Source organism: Bos grunniens, chromosome 24 (assembly GCF_055505025.1).
Source record: "Bos grunniens cultivar Pamir isolate PY7600 chromosome 24, Bosgru_T2T1.0, whole genome shotgun sequence".
NCBI classification, from domain to species: domain Eukaryota; kingdom Metazoa; phylum Chordata; class Mammalia; order Artiodactyla; family Bovidae; genus Bos; species Bos grunniens.
In genome coordinates this window covers 1,909,780-1,929,969 of record NC_141188.1, presented here as the reverse complement: position 1 = coordinate 1,929,969, position 20,190 = coordinate 1,909,780, and the positions used below count along the sequence as shown (strand labels likewise).

The 20,190-nt window shown below is 50.6% G+C and overlaps 1 protein-coding gene and 1 long non-coding RNA gene across 2 annotated transcripts in view; one reads left to right on the top strand and one right to left on the bottom strand.

The window, feature by feature from the left end:
* The window catches only part of PARD6G (par-6 family cell polarity regulator gamma), a 77,656-nt gene extending 67,397 nt beyond the window's left edge, over nucleotides 1-10,259 (bottom strand). The window contains exon 1 of the mRNA XM_086372505.1: nucleotides 9,692-10,259. Coding sequence (XP_086228631.1) covers nucleotides 9,692-9,763 — 72 coding nt within the window. The 5' untranslated portion in view covers nucleotides 9,764-10,259. The remainder of the gene's footprint in view (nucleotides 1-9,691) is intronic.
* A 42-nt stretch (nucleotides 10,260-10,301) lies between these two features.
* On the top strand, nucleotides 10,302-14,688 carry LOC147345812 (uncharacterized). The gene is made up of 2 exons (XR_015153632.1): nucleotides 10,302-10,995; nucleotides 12,691-14,688. It is a non-coding gene; the product is annotated as an uncharacterized LOC147345812 (long non-coding RNA).
* Nucleotides 14,689-20,190: the final 5,502 nt, after the last annotated feature.

The following is a 20,190-nucleotide window of genomic DNA, read 5'->3' as shown; positions in this document are numbered from 1 at the left end:
ATCAGATCTAGTCCCTTAAATCTATTTCTCACTTCCACTGTATAATCATAAGGGATTTGATTTAGGTCATACCTGAACGGTCTAGTGGTTTTCCCCACTTTCTTCAATTTAAGTCTGAATTTGGCAACAAGGAGTTCATGATCTGAGCCACAGTCAGCTCCCGGTCTTGTTTTTGCTGACTGTATAGAACTTCTCCATCTTTGGCTGCAAAGAATATAATCAATTTGATTTCGGTGTTGGCCATCTGGTGATGTCCATGTGTAGAGTCTTCTCTTGTGTTGCTGGAAGAGAGTGTTTGACATGACCAGTGTGTTCTCTTGGCAAAACTCTATTAGCCATCACTTCATGGCAAATAGATGGAGAAACAGTGGAAACAGTGGCTGACTTTATTTTTGGGGGCTCCAAAATCACTGCAGATGGTGACTGCAGCCATGAAATTAAAAGACACCTACTCCTTGGAAGGAAAGGTATGATCAACCTAGATAGCATATTAAAAAGCAGAGACATTACTTTGCCAACAAAGGTCCATCCAGTCAAGGCTATGGTTTTTCCAGTAGTCATGTATGGATGTGAGAGTTGGACTATAAAGAAAGCTGAGCACTGAAGAATTGATGCTTTTGATCGGCAGTGTTGGAGAAGACTGTTGACAGTCCCTTGGACTGCAAGGAGATCCAACCAGTTCATCCTAAAGATCAGTCCTGAGTATTCATTGGAAGGACTGATGTTGACACTGAAACTCCAATACTTTGGGCACCTGATGCGAAGAGCTGACTCATTTGAAAAGACCCTGATGCTGGGAAAGATTGAGGGCAGGAGGAGAAGGGGATGACAGAGGATGAGATGGTTGGATGGCATCACCAACTCAATGGACATGGGTTTGGGTAGACTCCGGGAGTTGGTGATGGACAGGGAGGTGTGGGGTGCTGCAGTCCATGAGGTCACAAAGAGTCAGACACAACTGAGCGACTGAACTGAACTGAACTGAACTGCAGGAGAGGATCAGGTGCAAGGGCAGCCTGTGGACCCAGGGAGGCCAACAAACGAAGAATTAACAGGGATGAGCAGTGCAGAAGGGTCCAGGTGGTTTTTGAATTCTTTAAGCAGCAACATTTTTTTTTTTTTTTTTTACTTTCCTCAAGTAAAATTCAGGGAAGGCAATGGCATCCCACTCCAGTATTCTTGCCTGAAAAATCCCATGGACGGAGGAGCCTGGTAGGCTGCAGTCCATGGGATCTCGAAGAGTCGGACATGACTGAGTGACTTCACTTTCACTTTTCACTTTCATGCATTGGAGAAGGAAATGGCAACCCACTCTAGTGTTCTTGCCTGGAGAATCCCAGGCATGGCGGAGCCTGGTGGGCTGCCGTCTATGGACTCCCGTTTATGGGGTCGCACAGAGTTGGACATAACTGAAGCAACTTGGCAGCAGCAAGTAAAATGCTACACACTTTCTCCAAAATATAGAGCAGATGCTCTGGCTTGGGATGGTGAAAGGAGCCATTCCCTTGTCTCCTCTGCCAACAAGCATCTTCACAGAGCCCCAGAGGAACACAGCCTTTGGAAGTCAGAGAGCTGGACGGTGGGGTGTGGGACACACCTCCCGGAGCCCAGGAACCAGAGGAGAACTGAATGAGGGGACTGGGGAAAGGTTTCAAAGGTCACTGATGCCCCAGCTGTAACAGTGAGTGCCCAGTCCTGCCCCACCCAGTCCTGTGGGTAACAGGGCAGCTCTGAAGGAGGTAGGGAGGCCAGTGCCATCTCTAGGGAAGGGGTATGAGCACTGCATAGAGAGATGCGTGGGGCTGGCTCTGAGGAGGTGCCCTGAGCCCCCGAAGCTGTCAGCCTAGAGTCTAGCACTAAGGAAATTAGGTGACACTATCAACGTGGACTTGAAAAAATAATTTTATCTATTTAATTGGCTGTGCTGGGTCTTCATTTCTGCGTGAGCTCTCTCTAGTTGTGGTGAGCAGGGGCTACTCTTTAGTTGTGGGGCACGGGCTGCTCACTGCGGGGGCTTCTCTGGTTGTGGCTCCCGGGCTCTAGAGTGCAGGATCGGTAGTTGTGGCACATGGGCTTAGTTTCTCCGGCTTGTGGGATCTCCCTGGACCAGGGATCGAGCCTGTGTCTCCTGCATCGGCAGGCAGATTCTTTTCCACCTGAGTCACCAAGGAAGCCCCCAATGTGGACTTTTAAATCAGCTTCCTTTGGACTTCCAAAGCTTCTCTTTTCTGTTTAGCTCATCTTGTACTGCTTCTTTCCCTTCCCTCCATGGCACTAGTGGGGAGGGGACAAGGCCCCTGAGCCCTCTCAGTGAATCCAGCTTTGGTCACCTTCCTCAAAAAGCAGTTCCTTTCTAAAGTACCCTAAAAGACCACTGCTGAACTAGCCTTGTTGTTCAGTCTCTATGTCGTGTCCGACTCTTTGAGGCCCCATGGGCTGCAGGATGCCAGGCTCCCCTGTTCTTCACTATCTCCTGCACTAGTAGCTATCTGGAAAACCTGTTCCTCATCTGAATTTAACTCAAGTGACATTTACTGGGCACCCACTTCATGCAAAGCCCTGCTGGTCACTTCAGATACTGAATCTTTCCTTGGAGTATACTACTGAGAAATGCAGGGCTGGGAGACAACTAGAGTCCCCAGGTGAGGAAAACTGGAGACTGGAGGAGCCCAGCTGCTCCTGGAAGCAAGGAGGGGAGAGGGCGCTCTGCCTCAGCTCCAAGCGGCCCACGCAGGTGCCGCTGCCGCTGGTTCCAGAGAAGCTGAGAGCAGCTCCTGGAGGCCCGAGCACCACGACTGCTCCTGCTGTGCGGGCGGGCAGCAGGGGGATTGGAGACCTCAGCCTCCAGCTGTGACCCTGTGGCTCTGGCGATACTTTGGGCATCAGGATAAAGGACCCTCATGCCCCCCCACTGCCTACACACAACTGGACCTTCGTTGGGCCATTTGCTTTTAAGCTGGGGATAGTGGCTATCTTGGTTACCTTTGTACCCCAGCATGAACCTGAACCCCAGGCCTCACATACAGTAGGTGCTCAGTAAATGAATACATGAGTGGATGGTAGACTTCTAAGAATACCTACCGGAGAGTGTACTTCCCTTGAGGCCACACAGCTAAAACCTGCTGCAGGGATGGAAGCAAAATAGAACTTCCTTCCTCAGAGCACCAGGCCTAACCCTTCCAAACTCCGGATCGAGAGAGCCCAAGGGGTCTGTTTCATTCTATGTGGGAATACCTGTGTCAGTATCTGGACCGGACTTGAGGGCTTGTCGGAGGAGGCGGGGCAGGAACCCTCCTTCACTAGGGCCACAGACAGTGCATAGTAGAGACTGGAGTCTGGAGCCGAACAGCCTGAGTTCTCCGACCTGGGCCAGCTGAGTGGACCCCCCCGGACTTTTCCGTGTATAATGGGGGTGATAATAGAACCTATCTGGCAAGGTTGTGATGGAGAGTAATGAATTATTATTTGAAACTAAAATGTATTTATGAATATATATGTATGTGGTTAAACTTATTTTAATGCTTCTGGGACTTCTCTCATGGTCCAGTGGCTAAGACTCCGTGCTTCCAATGGAGGGGGCCCGGGTTCAATCCCTGATTAGGGAACTAGATCCCACATGTTATAACTAAAAGATCTTTCACAGTGCAACTAACACCTGGTGTAGGAAAATTAAAAAAACATATATATATTATATATATATACTATACACACACACACACACACACACACACACTAAGTTGCTTCAGTGATGTCCAACTCTCTGCGACCCTATGGACTATAGCCTGCCAGGCTCCTCTGTCCATGGGATTCTCCAGGCAAGAATACTGGAGTGCGTTGCCATGCCCTCCACCAGAGGATCTTCCCAGCCCAGGGATCGAATCCACGTCTCTGATGTATTCGGCACTGGGAGGTGGTTCTTTACCACTAGTGCCAATTGGGAAGCCTATATGTGTGTGTGTGTATATATATATATATATATATATGTATAAAGAAATACTTCTGGATGCAACCTGTTCACAGAGGGCAGTGTCCAGCCTGGACCCTGTGTTCAGGGGCACCTCAGAGGAGGGTTGCAGGGTATGTACTGGGGCTTGGAAGGTGTACAGCACCTCTTGTTGCTTCTCAGGATCACAGTAGGAGAAACCTGCGAGAGGAGGTGGGGAGCAGTAAGCAGGTAAGCACCCGCTGGACTCCAACCGTGCTGCAGCTCCCTGGCCCCCAAGGTCCGTTTCAGCGATGCTCTGATGTCACTCCGGGCTCCCTCCTTGCTTGTCTCTAAAAGTCCAGGAGGCCCCTCTGTGGGAAAGGGGCAAGATTCCTCTCTCTTTCTGCTGATTCACAAACAGTAGCCCTAACCCTAACCCTGACCCTAACCTTCTGACTCCTCAAAGCAACTTGAATGGTTGCATCTCCCAATTCCTGACATGCCTTCCCTGCCCTAAAATTGGAAGACCCCTCTATCTGAAATGTCACAAGTCCCAGGAAAGGGCTGGAACCTCTGCTAACTGGGTGCCCCCAGGAAGGTCCACAGGGGCTTTCTGCTGCTCACAGGGTGTGGGCAGCACCACCATCCATGCCCATCAGGTGACACTCCCCACCTGGGTCTCTGATGACAGTCTCCTCTGGACGCAACTTCCCAAATCGAGTCACCAAACCTGTTTAAACACAGACGTGCACGATACAACAGAACCAGAATCTTAAAAGGGTGTAGCTGCACATAGAGGTGAGTCAAACTGTGTCAGGCGGTTCTCAACTGGCCCGCAGGAGGCAAGTGCCCAGCCATCGCGTGGGGAGGGCATGGCCCCTGCTCCAGCCCCCAGATGCAAGGGCATGGCCAGGCAGAGACAAGATCTGGGACCACAGGGTGCACTGACACCTAGCAGCATCTGCACCGATTGGAAAATCTCCCGTGGATGAGCAGGTCCATAACTCAGTGAAAAATAAGATCACTGACAAAAGAATGCAGGAAAGAATATGGCAGCTAAAAATAGACACAGAGATATCTAACACATATCAGAATATTCCATTCACCAATAACCCAAGACTACAAATTAAAACAGTGGGGTAGTGTTTCACTTATCTAATTTGAAAAGAATAAGAAAATACCCAGTACTGGAGGGTATACCAGAGGGAGGGAGGGGATAGACACGAAGCAGGGTGTACACGTTTATAGAAGAGACTTTTTGGAAGAAAATTCAGCAATATGTGTTCAAAGTCTTAAAAATTTGCATACGTTTCACTTAGTAATTTCATTTCTAAGAATCTGTCCTAAAGAAATAATAAAAGTCCTGCAGCGAAGTAAGAGAATCAACATCTTTATAAACTTGGTGTGCTCAGTCGTGTCAGACTCTTTGTGACCCCATGGACTGTAGCCCACCAGACTCCTCTGTCCATGGGATTTTCCAGGCAATAGTACTGGAGTGGGTTGCTATTTCCTTCTCCAATCCCTGACATGCTTTATATACTTCATATGATATACATTCTATATGTACTGTTTATATAAACGTTTAAATGCAAAGTTGTTATTCACAACATTGTTTACTCTAAAAAAATGGAAAATAACCCAAATAGGATATTGGTTAGGTTAATTATGGTTCACATATAAGATGGAATACTATGTATTCATTTCAAAAATATGTCTTCTGAAACTATTAATGACATAAGAAAATACAACACTTCACTGTTAAGTTGAAAGTGGAACGCTGAAGGCTACAGAAAAATACACCTATAAAATATGACCCTGATTCTGTCAAACGAAGACATCTGCATGTACAGATGCACATAAAGGGTCAGAAGGACATGCGACCACGCTTGGAATGTGAGAATTACCTCCGCTTTGTGCCTGTTGTGGTTTCCACATCTTCCACAATGATAGTGTATTTGTTTAGAATACAGAAAAGCTTCCAGCAGTAGGGCTTCCCTGATAGCTTGGTTGGTTAAAGAATCCGCCTGCAATGCAGGAGACTCTGGTACAATTCCTGGGTTGGGAAGATATGCTGAAAAAGGGATAGGCTACCCACTCCAGTATTCTTGGGCTTCCCTTGGGGCTCAGCTGGTAAAGAATCTGCCTGCAATGCAGGAGATCTGGGTTCGATCCCCGGGTTGGGAAGATCCCCTGGAGAAGGGAAAGGCTGTCCACTCCAGTATTCTGGCCTGGAGAATTCCATGGACTGTATAGTTCATGGGGTCGCAAAGAGTCAGACTGAGAGACTTTCACTTTTCAGTATCTAAAACAAGCAGCCCAAACTGGATTAAAACCTTTAGTGGTGTTATTCTCCCCCCACACAAGGGACACCAGAGGCCACGGGTGTGTCATATAGCCCTGGGCCCCCGTCACCAGTATCAAGGCCGCAAAACGAGAGAAACGTGGGGAAGGGGCGTGGGATGGAGAATGCTCGGCCTGCAAAGGCGGCTTGGCAGGAGGAATGTCAGGATAGCACTGATTCTTGGAGAAAACACTTCAGGTGCGGGAAGCCACAGAACCAGGGCCCCAGAGGCCAAAGAGAAGACGGAAGAGACCTGCCTGCTAAGGAAGCTGGGACACCATGGACCTCACTTAAGGCAGGGGTCTCCAGGCGGGGGTGGAGGAGGGGGGCGCAGTGTAGAGCACACTGCGGAGATGGGGAAGCTGTGTTCCTTTAGACTTTCCAGGCATATGCAGATGCTGGTGGGACTGATGAGACAGTCACACAGTGAAATCTACTACAGAGCTCACAATGGCCTGTGTGGCCTTCTGTCTTCCCCTCACACAGCCAGTCAGCTCCAACTACTTGGGCCCTGTAGACTCCTCCCCAGCACTAGACTTCCTGCTATTCCTCTGAAGGGCCAAGACTGCTCCCCTTGGCCTGAGACATTCTCCCCAGACATCTGCATAGCCCCTTCCCACTGTAGGTCTTCTGGGAAGAGAGGAAAAAGTCAGACTGAGTGTGAAATGGCAGCCCCGTTACCAGAACTGGGGAGTCAGAAGTGCATGCAGCCGGCTGGGAGAGGGACAGACAAATCACAGGTATTTGAGAGAAATGCTGGGTAGAGTTAGGGGCTATCTGATGGGGGAGAGCCACCAGATCCAGACAGTTTCTCTGTCTCAAGGCTTTGGGAATTGACCAGCTGTGGCAGAGGGCTAATACCAACAATTCTGAGAGGATCAGAGGCAATTTTCAGACCTGATATCCTGAAATGCCACAGAGTCTTGATCTGCAGTGCTTAGCTCTTACAACTGTGGGTGCTCTGCAGTTTAGAGGTGCTTTCCCATTCATTGCCTCATTTGATCCTGTCGGGCTACCAGAATAGGTTCAATGACCATTGTACAGATGAAATGACTAAGGCTCAGAAAAGTTAGATGACTTGCCTGAAAGCTCACAAGGTTGGGTGGTAGAACTGGCTGGATTTTGGCACAATTTTCTCCACACGCAAACCCAGGTGTTATGGTGAACCATTTAGATTGGATAAAGACATCACTGTCATAATGGTTTGCCTCCCATATTTTGACAAGAGCAGCTGGAATAAGGCTCCCTGCAGAGATGGACCCCGTGGGTGCGTGAGAGAGTGGTACAGAAGGGGGAGCCACGTGGCCCCACTGGACAAACAGTAAGGCAAGCCACCTATCCCAAAGGGCCTGGGGCCGTGGTGTTGTGTGTAACCAGCCAGCCCAGCAGGGCCCAGCCTGGCGTGGCCCTCCAGGACAGTTCCCAAAACTTTCCCCCTCTGCCACTCACCCCTGGCGAAGCAGTCAGTACATCTGAACTTGAACCCAGGCTCGGGCCATGGGGCAGCCCTCCTTCTTCACTGGGGGTCAAGGAGGAGCGGCAGCCTGAGGTAACCCACTGGGCCACCAGAACACCTATGGCCCCCAGTTCCCCGGGAGAGGCAAAGGCAGATTCTTACTCTTCAGGCCTCAGGGGTCCGCAGTGTCCAGAGTGCATGACTGCAGGATAAAGGCTGGTGAGGGCATTTCCTCTAGGGCTAGCCCTCCGGACTTGCATCTGGTCAGGCAGCTGCCTGCCACCATGGCTGCAGAGCCCAGGGAATTCGGCCAGTGAGACTCGTGAACGGCCTGTGCTGTTCATCACTTAGAACCACACGGCCACCTTGCAGGGGTGAAAGGCTGCCAGGAGGTCCCCTCGCGACGGAAGTGGTCCTCGTGGAGACTGCTGGGCCTCAGGAATGCACGCATGACAAACTGTGACCTGAAAACGCCGCAAGGCCCTGGATGTGACACTGTGATACAAGATGGCACCTGTGGGAAGTCTCTGTGTTCTTTCTCCCAACTGCCTGTTAATCTATGATGATCTCAAAATAAAGAGTTAAAGTGAAACACCATGGGTGCTCAGTGGCTACTGTCAGGGGACAATGAGTTCTAAGAAGCCACATTCCCACTGAGTTGAAGAAACGTCAGTTATTTGGTGCTCCCACTCAGGCTTGCTGGTTTTTCCCCCCACACAACTCACAGAGGTCACTTTTGATTTGGGGGTGTGGGGAGTTCTGGGGCTAAAAAGAGATGAGTGCTGGGCCAGGGTCACAGAATTAGCATTGGAGGTAATTAGATATGAAGGTTCATAAATAGACTGCCCAACAAGATGTGATGAAATCCCACAACTCATTCTGTGGGATTCCTGCAGAGAACCCCCATCCTCAGAGGAAGCCCTGGAAATCCTACGCCAAAGGACCCCACCTTGATCGGTACGGTCAGCCCAGACAGGGGCCATCGGGTTAGTCTTCCCAGAGAGCGAACCAGGGCACACACGCTGGCGACCAAGTGTGCACAGATTTGGAGGTCAGAGCCCACCCTCGGGTCTGGCCCCTCTGCCACCACTCAGGTTCTCCTCCTTGCCAGACCAAGCCGGGGGCGGGCGGGGGGGGGGGGAGGTGTAGCGCAGAGAAAGGGCGAAAGCCGATCCCAGGCAGCAGTAAGCCCGAGGCCCCCTCCTCCAGGACCCTGAACAACTGCTGCTCTTCATCTGCGGCAAGGTCCACCCCTGAGACCCTCGCAGACAAAAGCTTCTGCCGCGAAGGTGCCGCCCCCGCAACGGGCAGAAGCGCCAGATCCTATCAGCCAATTATCCAAAGCGCACAGCCACCCGCAAGTTCGGGCACGCTTGGGCCGGGGCGCGGGCAGCGGGAGGGGCCGCCGGTCCGGCGCGCCCGGGGAATCTGGGCCTGGGGCGCGTCGGGAGGCTGAAGGGCTGGTACGCAGGGCCGTGCTGGGGACCGGGGGTCCGGTCCGGGGATCGAGGACCCGCTGCCTGTCTCCCCCTCGTCGGTTCCGAGGCTCCTCCGCTGCGAAAGAGGCGGCGCAGCCAGGGCCCTCCCCCGGCCCGGGCCCCCAAGGCCCCTCCAGGGCCCCGAATCCGATCAGCCCCTGGGTCGCCCCGGAAACATCGCCCCTCCATCGCGCGGTGCGCCGGATCGCCGCCGGCTTGTGGAACAAAAGAGCCACTCTTGCGAAGGGTCCGGCGGCCGCGCGGCCCTCTGAGCGCCGGGGCTCGAGCCGAACCTTACCGGGCTGCTGGGCTTTGTGCGCGCGCAGGGGCGGGAAGGACTGAGGGACCCCGGCGCATCTCACGGACGCGCGCCGCGCTCCGAAGTTGTGGTCGGCGCCGGCCCCTCTCGCGCCGCCCAGTCCCCTTTGGGGTGCCCATTCATTCGTGGGGCGGGGAGGGGGGGCTGCGCAGACTGCCGGCCCCCGGCTCACCTTGCTCTTGACTTCCACCGCGCTGCAGTCGTAGAAGCCCAGGGTCTGAGACTTGTGGAAACTCCGGTTCATGGTTCCGGACCCGCTTAGCCTTGGCTTCGCCCTCGCTCTTCCCTATGGGGACTGCAGAAGGACCTTGGGTGCGCCACCCGCCGCCGTGGCCCCGGCCCCGGACCCTGCCCGCGCTCGCTCGGCCGCGGGGCAGCTCGAGTGCAGCGGCCCGAGCAGGGCTGGCCGCGCGCCTTGGGCACTCCAGGGGCCGCGCGCGGGAGGAGCGGGGTACGGCGGCGCGCGCCGCTCCAAGGACCCGCCCCCCGATACCCTAGAACCCACGTCCCGCCCAGAGCCCGGAGGATCCGCCACCAATCCCTGCCCAGCGCCCAGAATACCCGCCGCCAGTCCCCGCCCCGGGCCCAGAGCACCCGTCCCCCGAGGACCCGCCCGTAGCCCCGAGGACCCGCCCCACGAGCCCCAAGGGCCCACGTCCCGCTCGGCGCCCCGTAGACCCGCCGCTAATCCGGTTCCCCAAGGACCGGCCCGGCGCCGAGAAAACCCGGCTCACGTCCCGGGGACTGGCCCCACGAGCCTCAAGGCCCAGCCTCGCGCCTGAGGACCCACCCTCTCAGTCTGGAGGACACGCCCCCCGTCCCGAGGACTCACCCGACGCCCCACCCAGGGCTCGTCGGCCGGCCTCCGGAGGAGCCGCCGCCAGTCCCCGCCCCGAGCCCCGCCCACGGGCCCGCCCCCGAGGACGCCTCTCCCGGGTGGGTGCTCACTTCAGTCCACAAAATCAAGAGCCGGGGAGAGAAGCCCGGTTGACTCGCCCGGGTCGCCCCATTCCCACCGCGGCGCCCACACTTTTTCTCCCTTGCTCGCTTCCGCCAAGATTTTGTTAGCATCCTTCCGTCGTCCAGGAAAAGGGTCTGTTTTGGCTGATTTTTAACGTTGTCTTGGGTGATACCGGACTCACCGAGGCCTGACCCCCCTTGGGTCCATCTGTCCGTTAGAGCTGCCAGGTGGTAGATGGTTTGGGCAGAGGTTCTGCACGGAGGCAACATTCTAAGGCGTAGTCTAGCACAGGCCAAAGGTAAAGGGTTCGGAAGGGTCAGAAGCACCTATAGGCCTGTCTGATGAGAAGGAAGACTTCTGCCAGGGCTGGTAGACGCAAGAAACAGAAGAAAGACGCCGTCAGTTGTGAGCAACGTCATGGGTGTTTCCTATCTAGAGCGCTCTGGAAGCGGGGCTGCGGAAACCGAAATCCTCGCTCTTGAGGAATCTCTGATGAAGCCAAGAACACAGGACAAGTAGGTGCTTCCAGAGTGCTGTGAAAGCGTGCTACACAAACTTACAATCCTATTTAGTAGATTATATATCACTTTTTCTTAGTTGAATTAATTGGAGAAAAAGGAAGAAGAAATACAAACGTGCTAATTATACATACAGAGGGGTGTATTAGTTAAATTTATGGTTTTAAATGTAATCAAAAACAGTATTAGAACAAAAATAGAGCATCTCCAAATTTTCAGAACATTCTATGTATATATAGAGTGCGAAACTAATGCAAACATATTGTAAAATTCTTTAGAATTTAAAATTTTAAATTTAAAATTAAAAAATTCTTTAGAATTTATAAAATTCATTATAAAATTCTTTAGATAGGGACTTACCTGGTGGCCCAGTGGTTAAGAATTTACCGGGGACGGGGTTTCTATCCTTGGCCAGGCAGCCAAGGTCCCACATGCTGCCCAGCAGCTAAAGGGGAACGTGCAGCAGAAGGAGCTGCAGACTGCAGTGCAGAGCCCCTGCAGCCAGAAAGCAGTTCCACAGACAGAAAACACAATGTAAAATAAATAGGAACTGAGAGTATATATATCTGCATGCCTATAAACGTGAATGAGATAAAACACACCTGTTTTAAGACTTCCAGATTTGTTCATTAAGTAATACCCAGTCAAAAATGGTAAAGGAGATACAACTACAACAAAGTGACATAGAAAGGATGAAATTTAAAATATCAGTTGAAGAGAGAAAATGGGGTTCTTAATTTAAGATTATGTGGCTTTAGGGACAAAGGCATTACCCTATTTAATGGAAATGAGATACCACAGAGGAGAGGATTTTAGAAAAAAATAAATCGTATGGACAAAAAATTTTTTTTAAGGATAATGTTATTCCTTACTCCTGTTAAGTTTACTCAGTTGTTATAAACTCTTCACAAGACTTTGGAATCTCTTACATGATATTTAAGTAAAAGGCTCTATTTTTTGGAACACATACACACAATGAACCTTTATAATGAAAATGGTGGTATGCCAACATGAAGATCTAATATATGTAAATGCTGCATTGATCAGCATTCACAAAATAAAATGACAGGAAATAGAATGTGAAATTAACTACTGTACCTTTGTTAAAATGCACTGTGCCGTGCTAAATTGCTTCAGTCATGTCCGACTCTTTGCAACCCTATGGATTGTAGCCCTCCAGGCTTCTCTGTCCATGAGATTCTCCAGGCAAGAATACTGGAGTAGGTTGCCCAGTGCTCCTCCAGAGGATCTTCCCACTCCAGGGATCTAACTGCATCTCCATTGTCTCCTGCATTGTAGGCAGATTCTTTACCCACTGGGGCTTCCCTGGTAGCTCAGATAGTAAAGCATCCGCCTGCAATGCAGGAGACCCGGGTTCAAACCCTGGGTCGGGAAGATCCCCTGGAGAAGGAAATGGCAACCCACTCCAGTACTCTTGCCTGGAAAATTCCATGGACGGAGGAGCCTGGTAGGCTACAGTCCATGGGGTTGCAAAGAATTGGACACCACTGAGCAACTTCACTTTCTTTCTTTACCCACAGAGCCATCAGGGAAGCCCATAAATTCATTGTGAAATAAATCTGGAGAATTCAAACACAAAATAGAAAAAGTTAAAATCACTTATACTACTTAGCAATCAACTCTATTACCTTTTGGTATATTTTATCTTTATTTCTTTTTCTGCATATATAGCTGTGAAAAGAAGAGAAGCGAAAAGCAAAGGAGAAAAGGAAAGATATAAACATCTGAATGCAGAGTTCCAAAGAATAGCAAGAAGAGATAAGAAAGCCTTCTTCAGTGATCAATGCAAAGAAATAGAGGAAAACAACAGAATGGGAAAGACTAGACATCTCTTCAAGAAAATCAGAGATACCAAAGGAACATTTCATGCAAAGATGGGCTCGATAAAGGACAGAAATGGTATGGACCTAACAGAAGCAGAAGATATTAAGAAGAGATGGCAAGAATATACAGAAGAACTGTACAAAAAAGATCTTCATGACCCAGATAATCAGGATGGTGTGATCACTGACCTAGAGCCAGACATCCTGGAATGTGAAGTCAAGTGGGCCTTAGAAAGCATCACTATGAACAAAGCTAGTGGAGGTGATGGAATTCCAGTTGAGCTCTTCCAAATCCTGAAAGATGATGCTGTGAAAGTGCTGCACTCAATATGCTAGCAAATTTGGAAAACTCAGCAGTGGCCACAGGACTGGAAAAGGTCAGTTTTCATTCCAATCCCAAAGAAAGGCAATGCCAAAGAATGCTCAAACTACCGCACAATTGCACTCATCTCACACACTAGTAAAGTAATGCTCAAAATACTCCAAGCCAGGCTTCAGCAATATGTGAACTGTGAACTTCCTGATGTTCCAGCTGGTTTTAGAAAAGGCAGAGGAACCAGAGATCAAATTGCCAACATCTGCTGGATCATGGAAAAAGCAAGAGAGTTCCAGAAAAACACCTATTACTGCTTTATTGACTATGCCAAAGCCTTTGACTGTGTGGATCACAATAAACTGAAAATTCTGAAAGAGATGGGAATACCAGACCACCTTACCTGCCTCCTGAGAAATCTGTATGCAGGTCAGGAAGCAACAGTTAGAACTGGACATGGAACAACAGACTGGTTCCAAATAGGAAAAGGAGTACGTCAAGGCTGTATATTGTCACCCTGTTTATTCAACTTATATGCAGAGTACATCATGAGAAACGCTGGACTGGAAGAAACACAAGCTGGAATCAAGATTGCCGGGAGAAATATCAATAACCTCAGATATACAGATGACACCACCCTTATGGCAGAAAGTGAAGAGGAACTAAAAAGCCTCTTGATGAAAGTGAAAGAGGAGAGTGAAAAAGTTGGCTTAAAGCTCAACATTCAGAAAACGAAGATCATGGCCTCCGGTCCCATCACTTCATGGGAAATAGATGGGGAAACAGTGTAAACAGTGTTAGACTTTATTTTTTTGGGCTCCAAAATCACTGCAGATGGTGACTGCAGCCATGAAATTAAAAGATGCTTACTCCTTGGAAGGAAAGTTACGACCAACCTAGATAGCATATTCAAAAGCAGAGACGTTACTTTGCCAACAAAGGTCCATCTAGTCAAGGCTATGGTTTTTCCTGTGGTCATGTATGGATGTGAGAGTTGGACTGTGAAGAAGGTTGAGCACCGAAGAATTGATCTTTTGAACTGTGGTGTTGGAGAAGACTCCTGAGAGTCCCTTGGACTGCAAGGAGTCCAACCAGTCCATTCTGAAGGAGATCAGCCCTGGGATTTCTTTGGAAGGAATGACGCTAAAGCTGAAACTCCAGTACTTTGGCCACCTCATGCAAAGAGTTGACTCATTGGAAAAGACTCTGATGCTGGGAGGGATCGGGGGCAGAAGGAGAAGGGGACGACAGAGGATGAGATGGCTGGATGGCATCACTGACTTGATGGACATGAGTCTGAGTGAACTCCGGGAGTTGTTAATGGACAGGGAGGCCTGGCGTGCTGTGATTCATGGGGTCACAAAGAGTCGGACACGACTGAGCGACTGATCTGATCTGATTGATATATCTTAAAAATTTCGATCTTTTTTTTACCTCATGTTATATAAAAAGCATTTTCATTAAATGTTCTTAGAAAATATTGTTTTTAATATTTGAATACAGGTATAATTTTAATCATTTCATTATTGGATATTTAGAGTGTTTCCAGTGTTTAGATTTTATATAATCCTCTGTTTCTTGAATTTACTTATTTTTGATTTCATTACAATCAACTCCTAAAAATGAAAATACTAGGCCATAAAGCACAGATATCTCTAACCTCTTCAATACAGATTGCAAAATTGCAGTACTTAAAATTTAATTTTTATTTCCTTTTAATAAATATGCTGTTGGATGCCAGGGACTATGATCAGAGAGGCAGCGATTTACAGTCCCTGCTCTTAAGAGAAACAGCAGGCTGGCCAGAACTTGAGTTCCAGAACAAGTGAAGTAAGCAGGCAGACAGAAGAAATGCTGAGAGATGTCCGCAGAGTCAAGAGGAGACTATTCCAGGCAGCACACTGAGCATGAGCGTTGTTCTGACAGCTAGAAAAGGATCAACCTGTCATCTACACGAAGTCTCATACATTCCAGGTAGAACCAGGAAATGTCAAAGATGCACACTGGGCAAGCAGCAGCGCAAACTGTATGGAGAAGCGCTGGCTTTCTCTCAGAGGGACATTTCCTAAGCTGAATGCAGGTTTTCGGCCCCAAGGACAGTTGCAGGTTGCTGCTGCTGCTTGTCCCCCGGGGGTAGGAGCAGCTCTGGGCGTGCTCACGGGGTGCTCCCGCCCAAACGTTCTAAGAAAGAGGGAAACAGGCTGAGGGCAGATGAGCAGCTCCCTGGATGGGGGAAAGAGGAGGCTGAGGCCACAGGACTTGGTGGAGCAGCGGTCACCTCTGCCACGCTGGTGGCCTGCGGTCAGAGCCCCGTCACGTGTCTGCTCGGCGCCGTCCGTGACCCCCAGGCCTGCTGCAGCCTTTCCTACCCATCTCTCCTCTCCTCTGTTGCAGTCCCTTGTCGGTTGGTGCGATCAGCAGGAGGAAAGGCTGGGAACACTGGGTGGTTGTGCGTGGAGGCTGAGCGTCCAGCTGAGACTTGAATAAGGTCCTTGAGGGCTTCAAGCCTGTGGGTGGGTTCAGTGTAGACAATCAACTTGCCTAGCAAAGTCTTTCAATGGGAAAATCTCTTCAAAGTCCAGAAGCTTGATTGAAAACCTCCCTGTGCATCCTGACCTGACTGGCATCATGGGGTCATGGAGCCTTGGGAGGCCTCACTGGGAGGCTCTCTGCGGCTGGCAGACGCAAGGTACACGCTTGCCCCACAATCCCGACATAAGATGCGGTTCTGTTAGTCATCACTGAGCTGGCTGCCTCAGTGAGGTGTCCAGAGCTGTGAGTGCAGTTAAATGAGAAGGCCCTCTGCAGAGGGCTGGGAGCGTGGGGAGGCCTTTTACTTCAGTCATGCGTCCTGCAGGTACCCATGAGGGCCCTGGGTCTGGGCAAGCTTGGACTGTCCTCTCAGCTGAGCCTTGGGCTTCTCTATTTGTGAGGTGGGCACCACGGCTCTTCCCTCACCCACTTCCTGGCCGTATCCTGGCAGCAAAAGGACACCACGTGGCCCCACTTTGAAGTCTTTAAAGAGGTCTGTCAGTCAGAGTGGCTGCCCCTTCCCTGAGCCACGGCTGGGTCTCGTGGAGAGGGTGTCGGGAGTCTGCAAGGAAGGCGCAGCTGCAGAGGTGCACACTCCCCATGTGTACACGGCTACAGACTAGTTACAGACAGAGACCAAGGAGGAAAACGGGCAGGTGTAGGGGTGCAGTCCTCCTCATGTCTATGGCTTCAAATAGTCCATCCAAAATTGGTACTCACCCCCCAGTATCGAGGGAAACATGCCACAGACCCAGGGAAATATTTTCCCCAAGTCCTGGGTATGCCCTCACAGTCATCAGTATCCAAAATGGAAGTAGCAGTAGACTTAAAATCCTAACCTCTAGGGACTTCTCTGGTGGTCCTGTGGCTAAGACTCCACACTCCCAAAGCAGGGGACCCAGCTGTGATCCCTAGTCAGGGAACTAGATCCCACAGGCTGCAACCCAGAGATAGTATCCTGCAACTAAAGGTCCTGCACGCTGCATCCAAGAACCAGTGCAGCCAAATAAATAAATGGAAAAAAAAGGATATCTTAAAAAAAAAACCCAAAACTTCTAGGTATTTGAAGACCAAAGGTGTTTCATCAGAATGAAAAGGGATTTAATAATGAAAACACAGAGATAAATTGTTTTTAAGACCCTGATAACAGAGAGGAGAAATGTCAACCTCACATGAGTTACTGAATCAGCAGTTAGGATTTTTGGATGCCAACTGCGGTGGAGAAGAGACTCCAGTCCCACCCCCGACTCCAGAGTGCCTGGTGAGTCCTGCCTGTGGGCGCCCTGGGCTGCCCAGAGCAGGGGGGCAAGTGCGGGGCTCCAGAGCAGAACCATGTGGCCCTCCCTGCCGGGACACTCAGTGCCCAGGACAGCCCTACACAGAGCAGTTCAGTCCAGAAAGTCAGCAGCGCCGAGGGGGAGAAGCCTAGGCATGTGGTAATGCCAGCCTGCAGAGAAGGAGGACAGCCCATCCCTCTCTCTGCCCACGAGTCAGGGACGAGCCTCTCCTGTAGCTTAAGACTTAAGGACTTTTTGTTGTCCAGTGTTTGTGAATGACCTGGTGGCCTGGCCTCAGGAGTTGGAAATCGAGGGCCTGGTTAACTCCCCAATTCCCTGCCCTCCCCTCTGCTGTGGAGCAGGGTCTGAAAAGTCAGGGGGTGCTGCTGGGCTTGGTGCTAGCAGGCTTGGTCTTGGTCTCACTGGTAATACACAATGTGGAATTTGGGGTAGAAAGAGACAGACTGGGCCAGTTAGTAGTGAGGTCGTGGCTGCTCTGTGGAGCACCCTTTAGTCACATGGCTCTGGGGTCAGCTGATAAACAGAGGTCTGACGAGGACACAGATGCACACCAAGTCTGCAGCCCAGGCCCTTCAGAGTGTGCCCCTTCAGACGGATCTCCCAGCCAGACACCCCCACCTCGACCCTCAGAGTGTTGCCAGCTCTGCCCTGGACATCTAGGGGTAGTGTGGGATGTGATGTCCATCCCAGACTAAAGTCCAGGTTAGAGAGGTCAGTAAGCCTGAGGCAGAGAGGTCATGGATCCACAGGTTAGTGGCGAGTATCTCTTGGGATGGAATCACAGGGAGTTTTGACTTCCTCTCCATTATTTTCTGCATTGTAAAAACATCTGCATGAGTATACATTTCTGTAATCAAGACCTTCTTAGAGTGGAAGCTTAGTGGGGGAGCTTTGCAAAAGGATCTTGCCCGACTTTTGACCCCCTGTGTGAAGCTGGGGCCTGGCCAGCAGTGCTGACCTTCTGAAACAACTTAAAACCTGTGGACAGGGCATGCTCCTTTCTGGGAGACTTGAGTTCTGTGGTTCTCAGCTTCCTCAAATCACTGCGGACTGTGACTGCAGCCATCAAATCAGAAGATGATTGCTTCTTGGCAGGAAGGCGATGACAGACCTAGACAGTGTGTTGAAAAGTAGAGACATCACTCTGCCGCCAAAGGTTCATGTAGTCAAGGCTCCGGTCTTCCCAGTGGTCATGTGTGGGTGTGAGAGCTGGACCGAAAAGAAGGCAGAACACCAAGAATTGATGCTTTTGAACCGTGCTTCGAAGAAGGCTGGAGAAGATTCCTGAAAGTCCCCTGGATAGCAAGGAGAGCAAACAAGTCAATCTTAAGGGAGATCAGCACTGGATATTCCCTGGAAGGACTGATGCTGAAGGTGAAGCTCCAGGATTTTGGTCCTCTGATGCGAACAGTTGACTCACTAGAGAAGTCGCTGATGCTGGGAAAGATTGAGGGCAGGAGAAGAGGACGGCAGAGGATGAGATGGCTGGACAGCATCACGGATGCAATGAACATGAACTTGGACAAATTCCGGGAGGTGGTGAGGGACAGGGAGGCCTGGCGTGCTGCAGTCTATGGGGTCACAAAGAGTCAGACACGACTGAGCATCTGAACGACAACAACAGTGTTCCACAAATGTCTACAAGTGCCCTTGGAGAATGCCACTCTGGGCACAGACATGTGCTAGAGAGGGGTGATGCTGCTGTTGCCCATCACAGTTCAATCTCAAAAACAGCTCTTTGTTTTATGCTTTCCTTCGCCCCTGTGGATGTTGCTCTTTGTTTTCTGCTTTCCTTCGCCTCTGTGGATGTTGGCTGGCACTTGGTCTTGGCCCACGGGGCACGTCATCTTCAGTGTGTTGACTGCAGAGCCAGCGCACTGCTGTGGACTTATGCTCGAGTGGAGGACGGGGCTGTGAGGGGGTATCGCTGCCCCTCCTTCCCAGGCCCACTTCCTCTTGTCCAGTCCCCAGGTCTGCCTCTGCTTTTCCAGTGAAACCAGCTGCTTCCTGTCTGCTGGGACCTGGGCTCTCCCGTCTGTCTTCAGGTTTCCGTGTGCTCATAGCTGGGTAGAAACCTGCCTGGGGTTGTTTTTCAGGCAAACTTGAAGTAACTTGCCCACATAGATTAGTTAAGAGCCTGTAAGTCTTGAGGGGATTTGTGGAAAGGACCTAGCAGAGTCTCCAAGAACGCGAGGAGGCAGTGGCTGGAGCCAGGTGAGCCACAGGTTAAGGACGTCTGGGTCTCATTGTGTGCGAGGGTGGCTACGTTCCCGCACTGCCCTGCCTCAGGCCCTCATCCGTGAAGCGGAGGTAGTGATGAAAACTCCCCACATGAGGTTGTCATGAAGATTAATGTGTGACCCCACAGGACACACAGAGCAGCCCCTCACGCCAGGAAACACCTATGTGTGAGCCACTGTTATAGCCTGATGGCTTCCCTTTTCTCCACCAGCTCCTTCTCTGGTGGAAAGCAAGGAGGGGCATATTAGGGGGAGAGAAGACCAGAAGAGAGGAGCAGAGAGGTCCAGGGAGCAAGGGCTTCTGTTTGCTAGTGAATGGGTGGGCGTGGGGTCCAAACTCAGGGCTCTATACGTCTTCAGGAATCTTCAAACCCAGCTTCTGGAGGGAGCAGAGCATTTACCAACCTCAAGTAGGTCTGGACAGAGCAGAAAGACACCAAGTCTCTGCTGCTACAATCCCAGCTATAAAGGCCCTAGGCAATACTTTACCCTCCTGAGTCCCTGAGAAGTTGCGAGGTGCTGGTGCAAGGGCACAAATTTCAGTGATGCCAGATGAATAAGTCCTGGAGGTTGGCTGTTAAATATGGCTCCTGTACTTCACAATACTGCACTGTGTACTTAAAATTTACGATAGGATGGATCCTATCTTAAGTATTCTTACCGTACACATAAATGATGATGATACTGATAATTATAAATAAATGTTTACGGTGTAGACTGTGGTCATGGCTTTGTGGATGTAACCTATTTCCAAACTCAGCTTTCTGTATGTCAATCATACCTTCATAAAGCGGGTTTATAGAAAATAGAAAGAATAGGGGACAATACAGCCACTCACAGTAAATATGCAGGTAAATGTAGTCATGGTTCAACCTTAGCTCGGGGCTGACAGTCGGTCCCACAGGCACTTAGCTGGTGGTTTCTGGGGTCAACTGCTCCCCCCGTCTCAGCACAAGGGCTGGCCC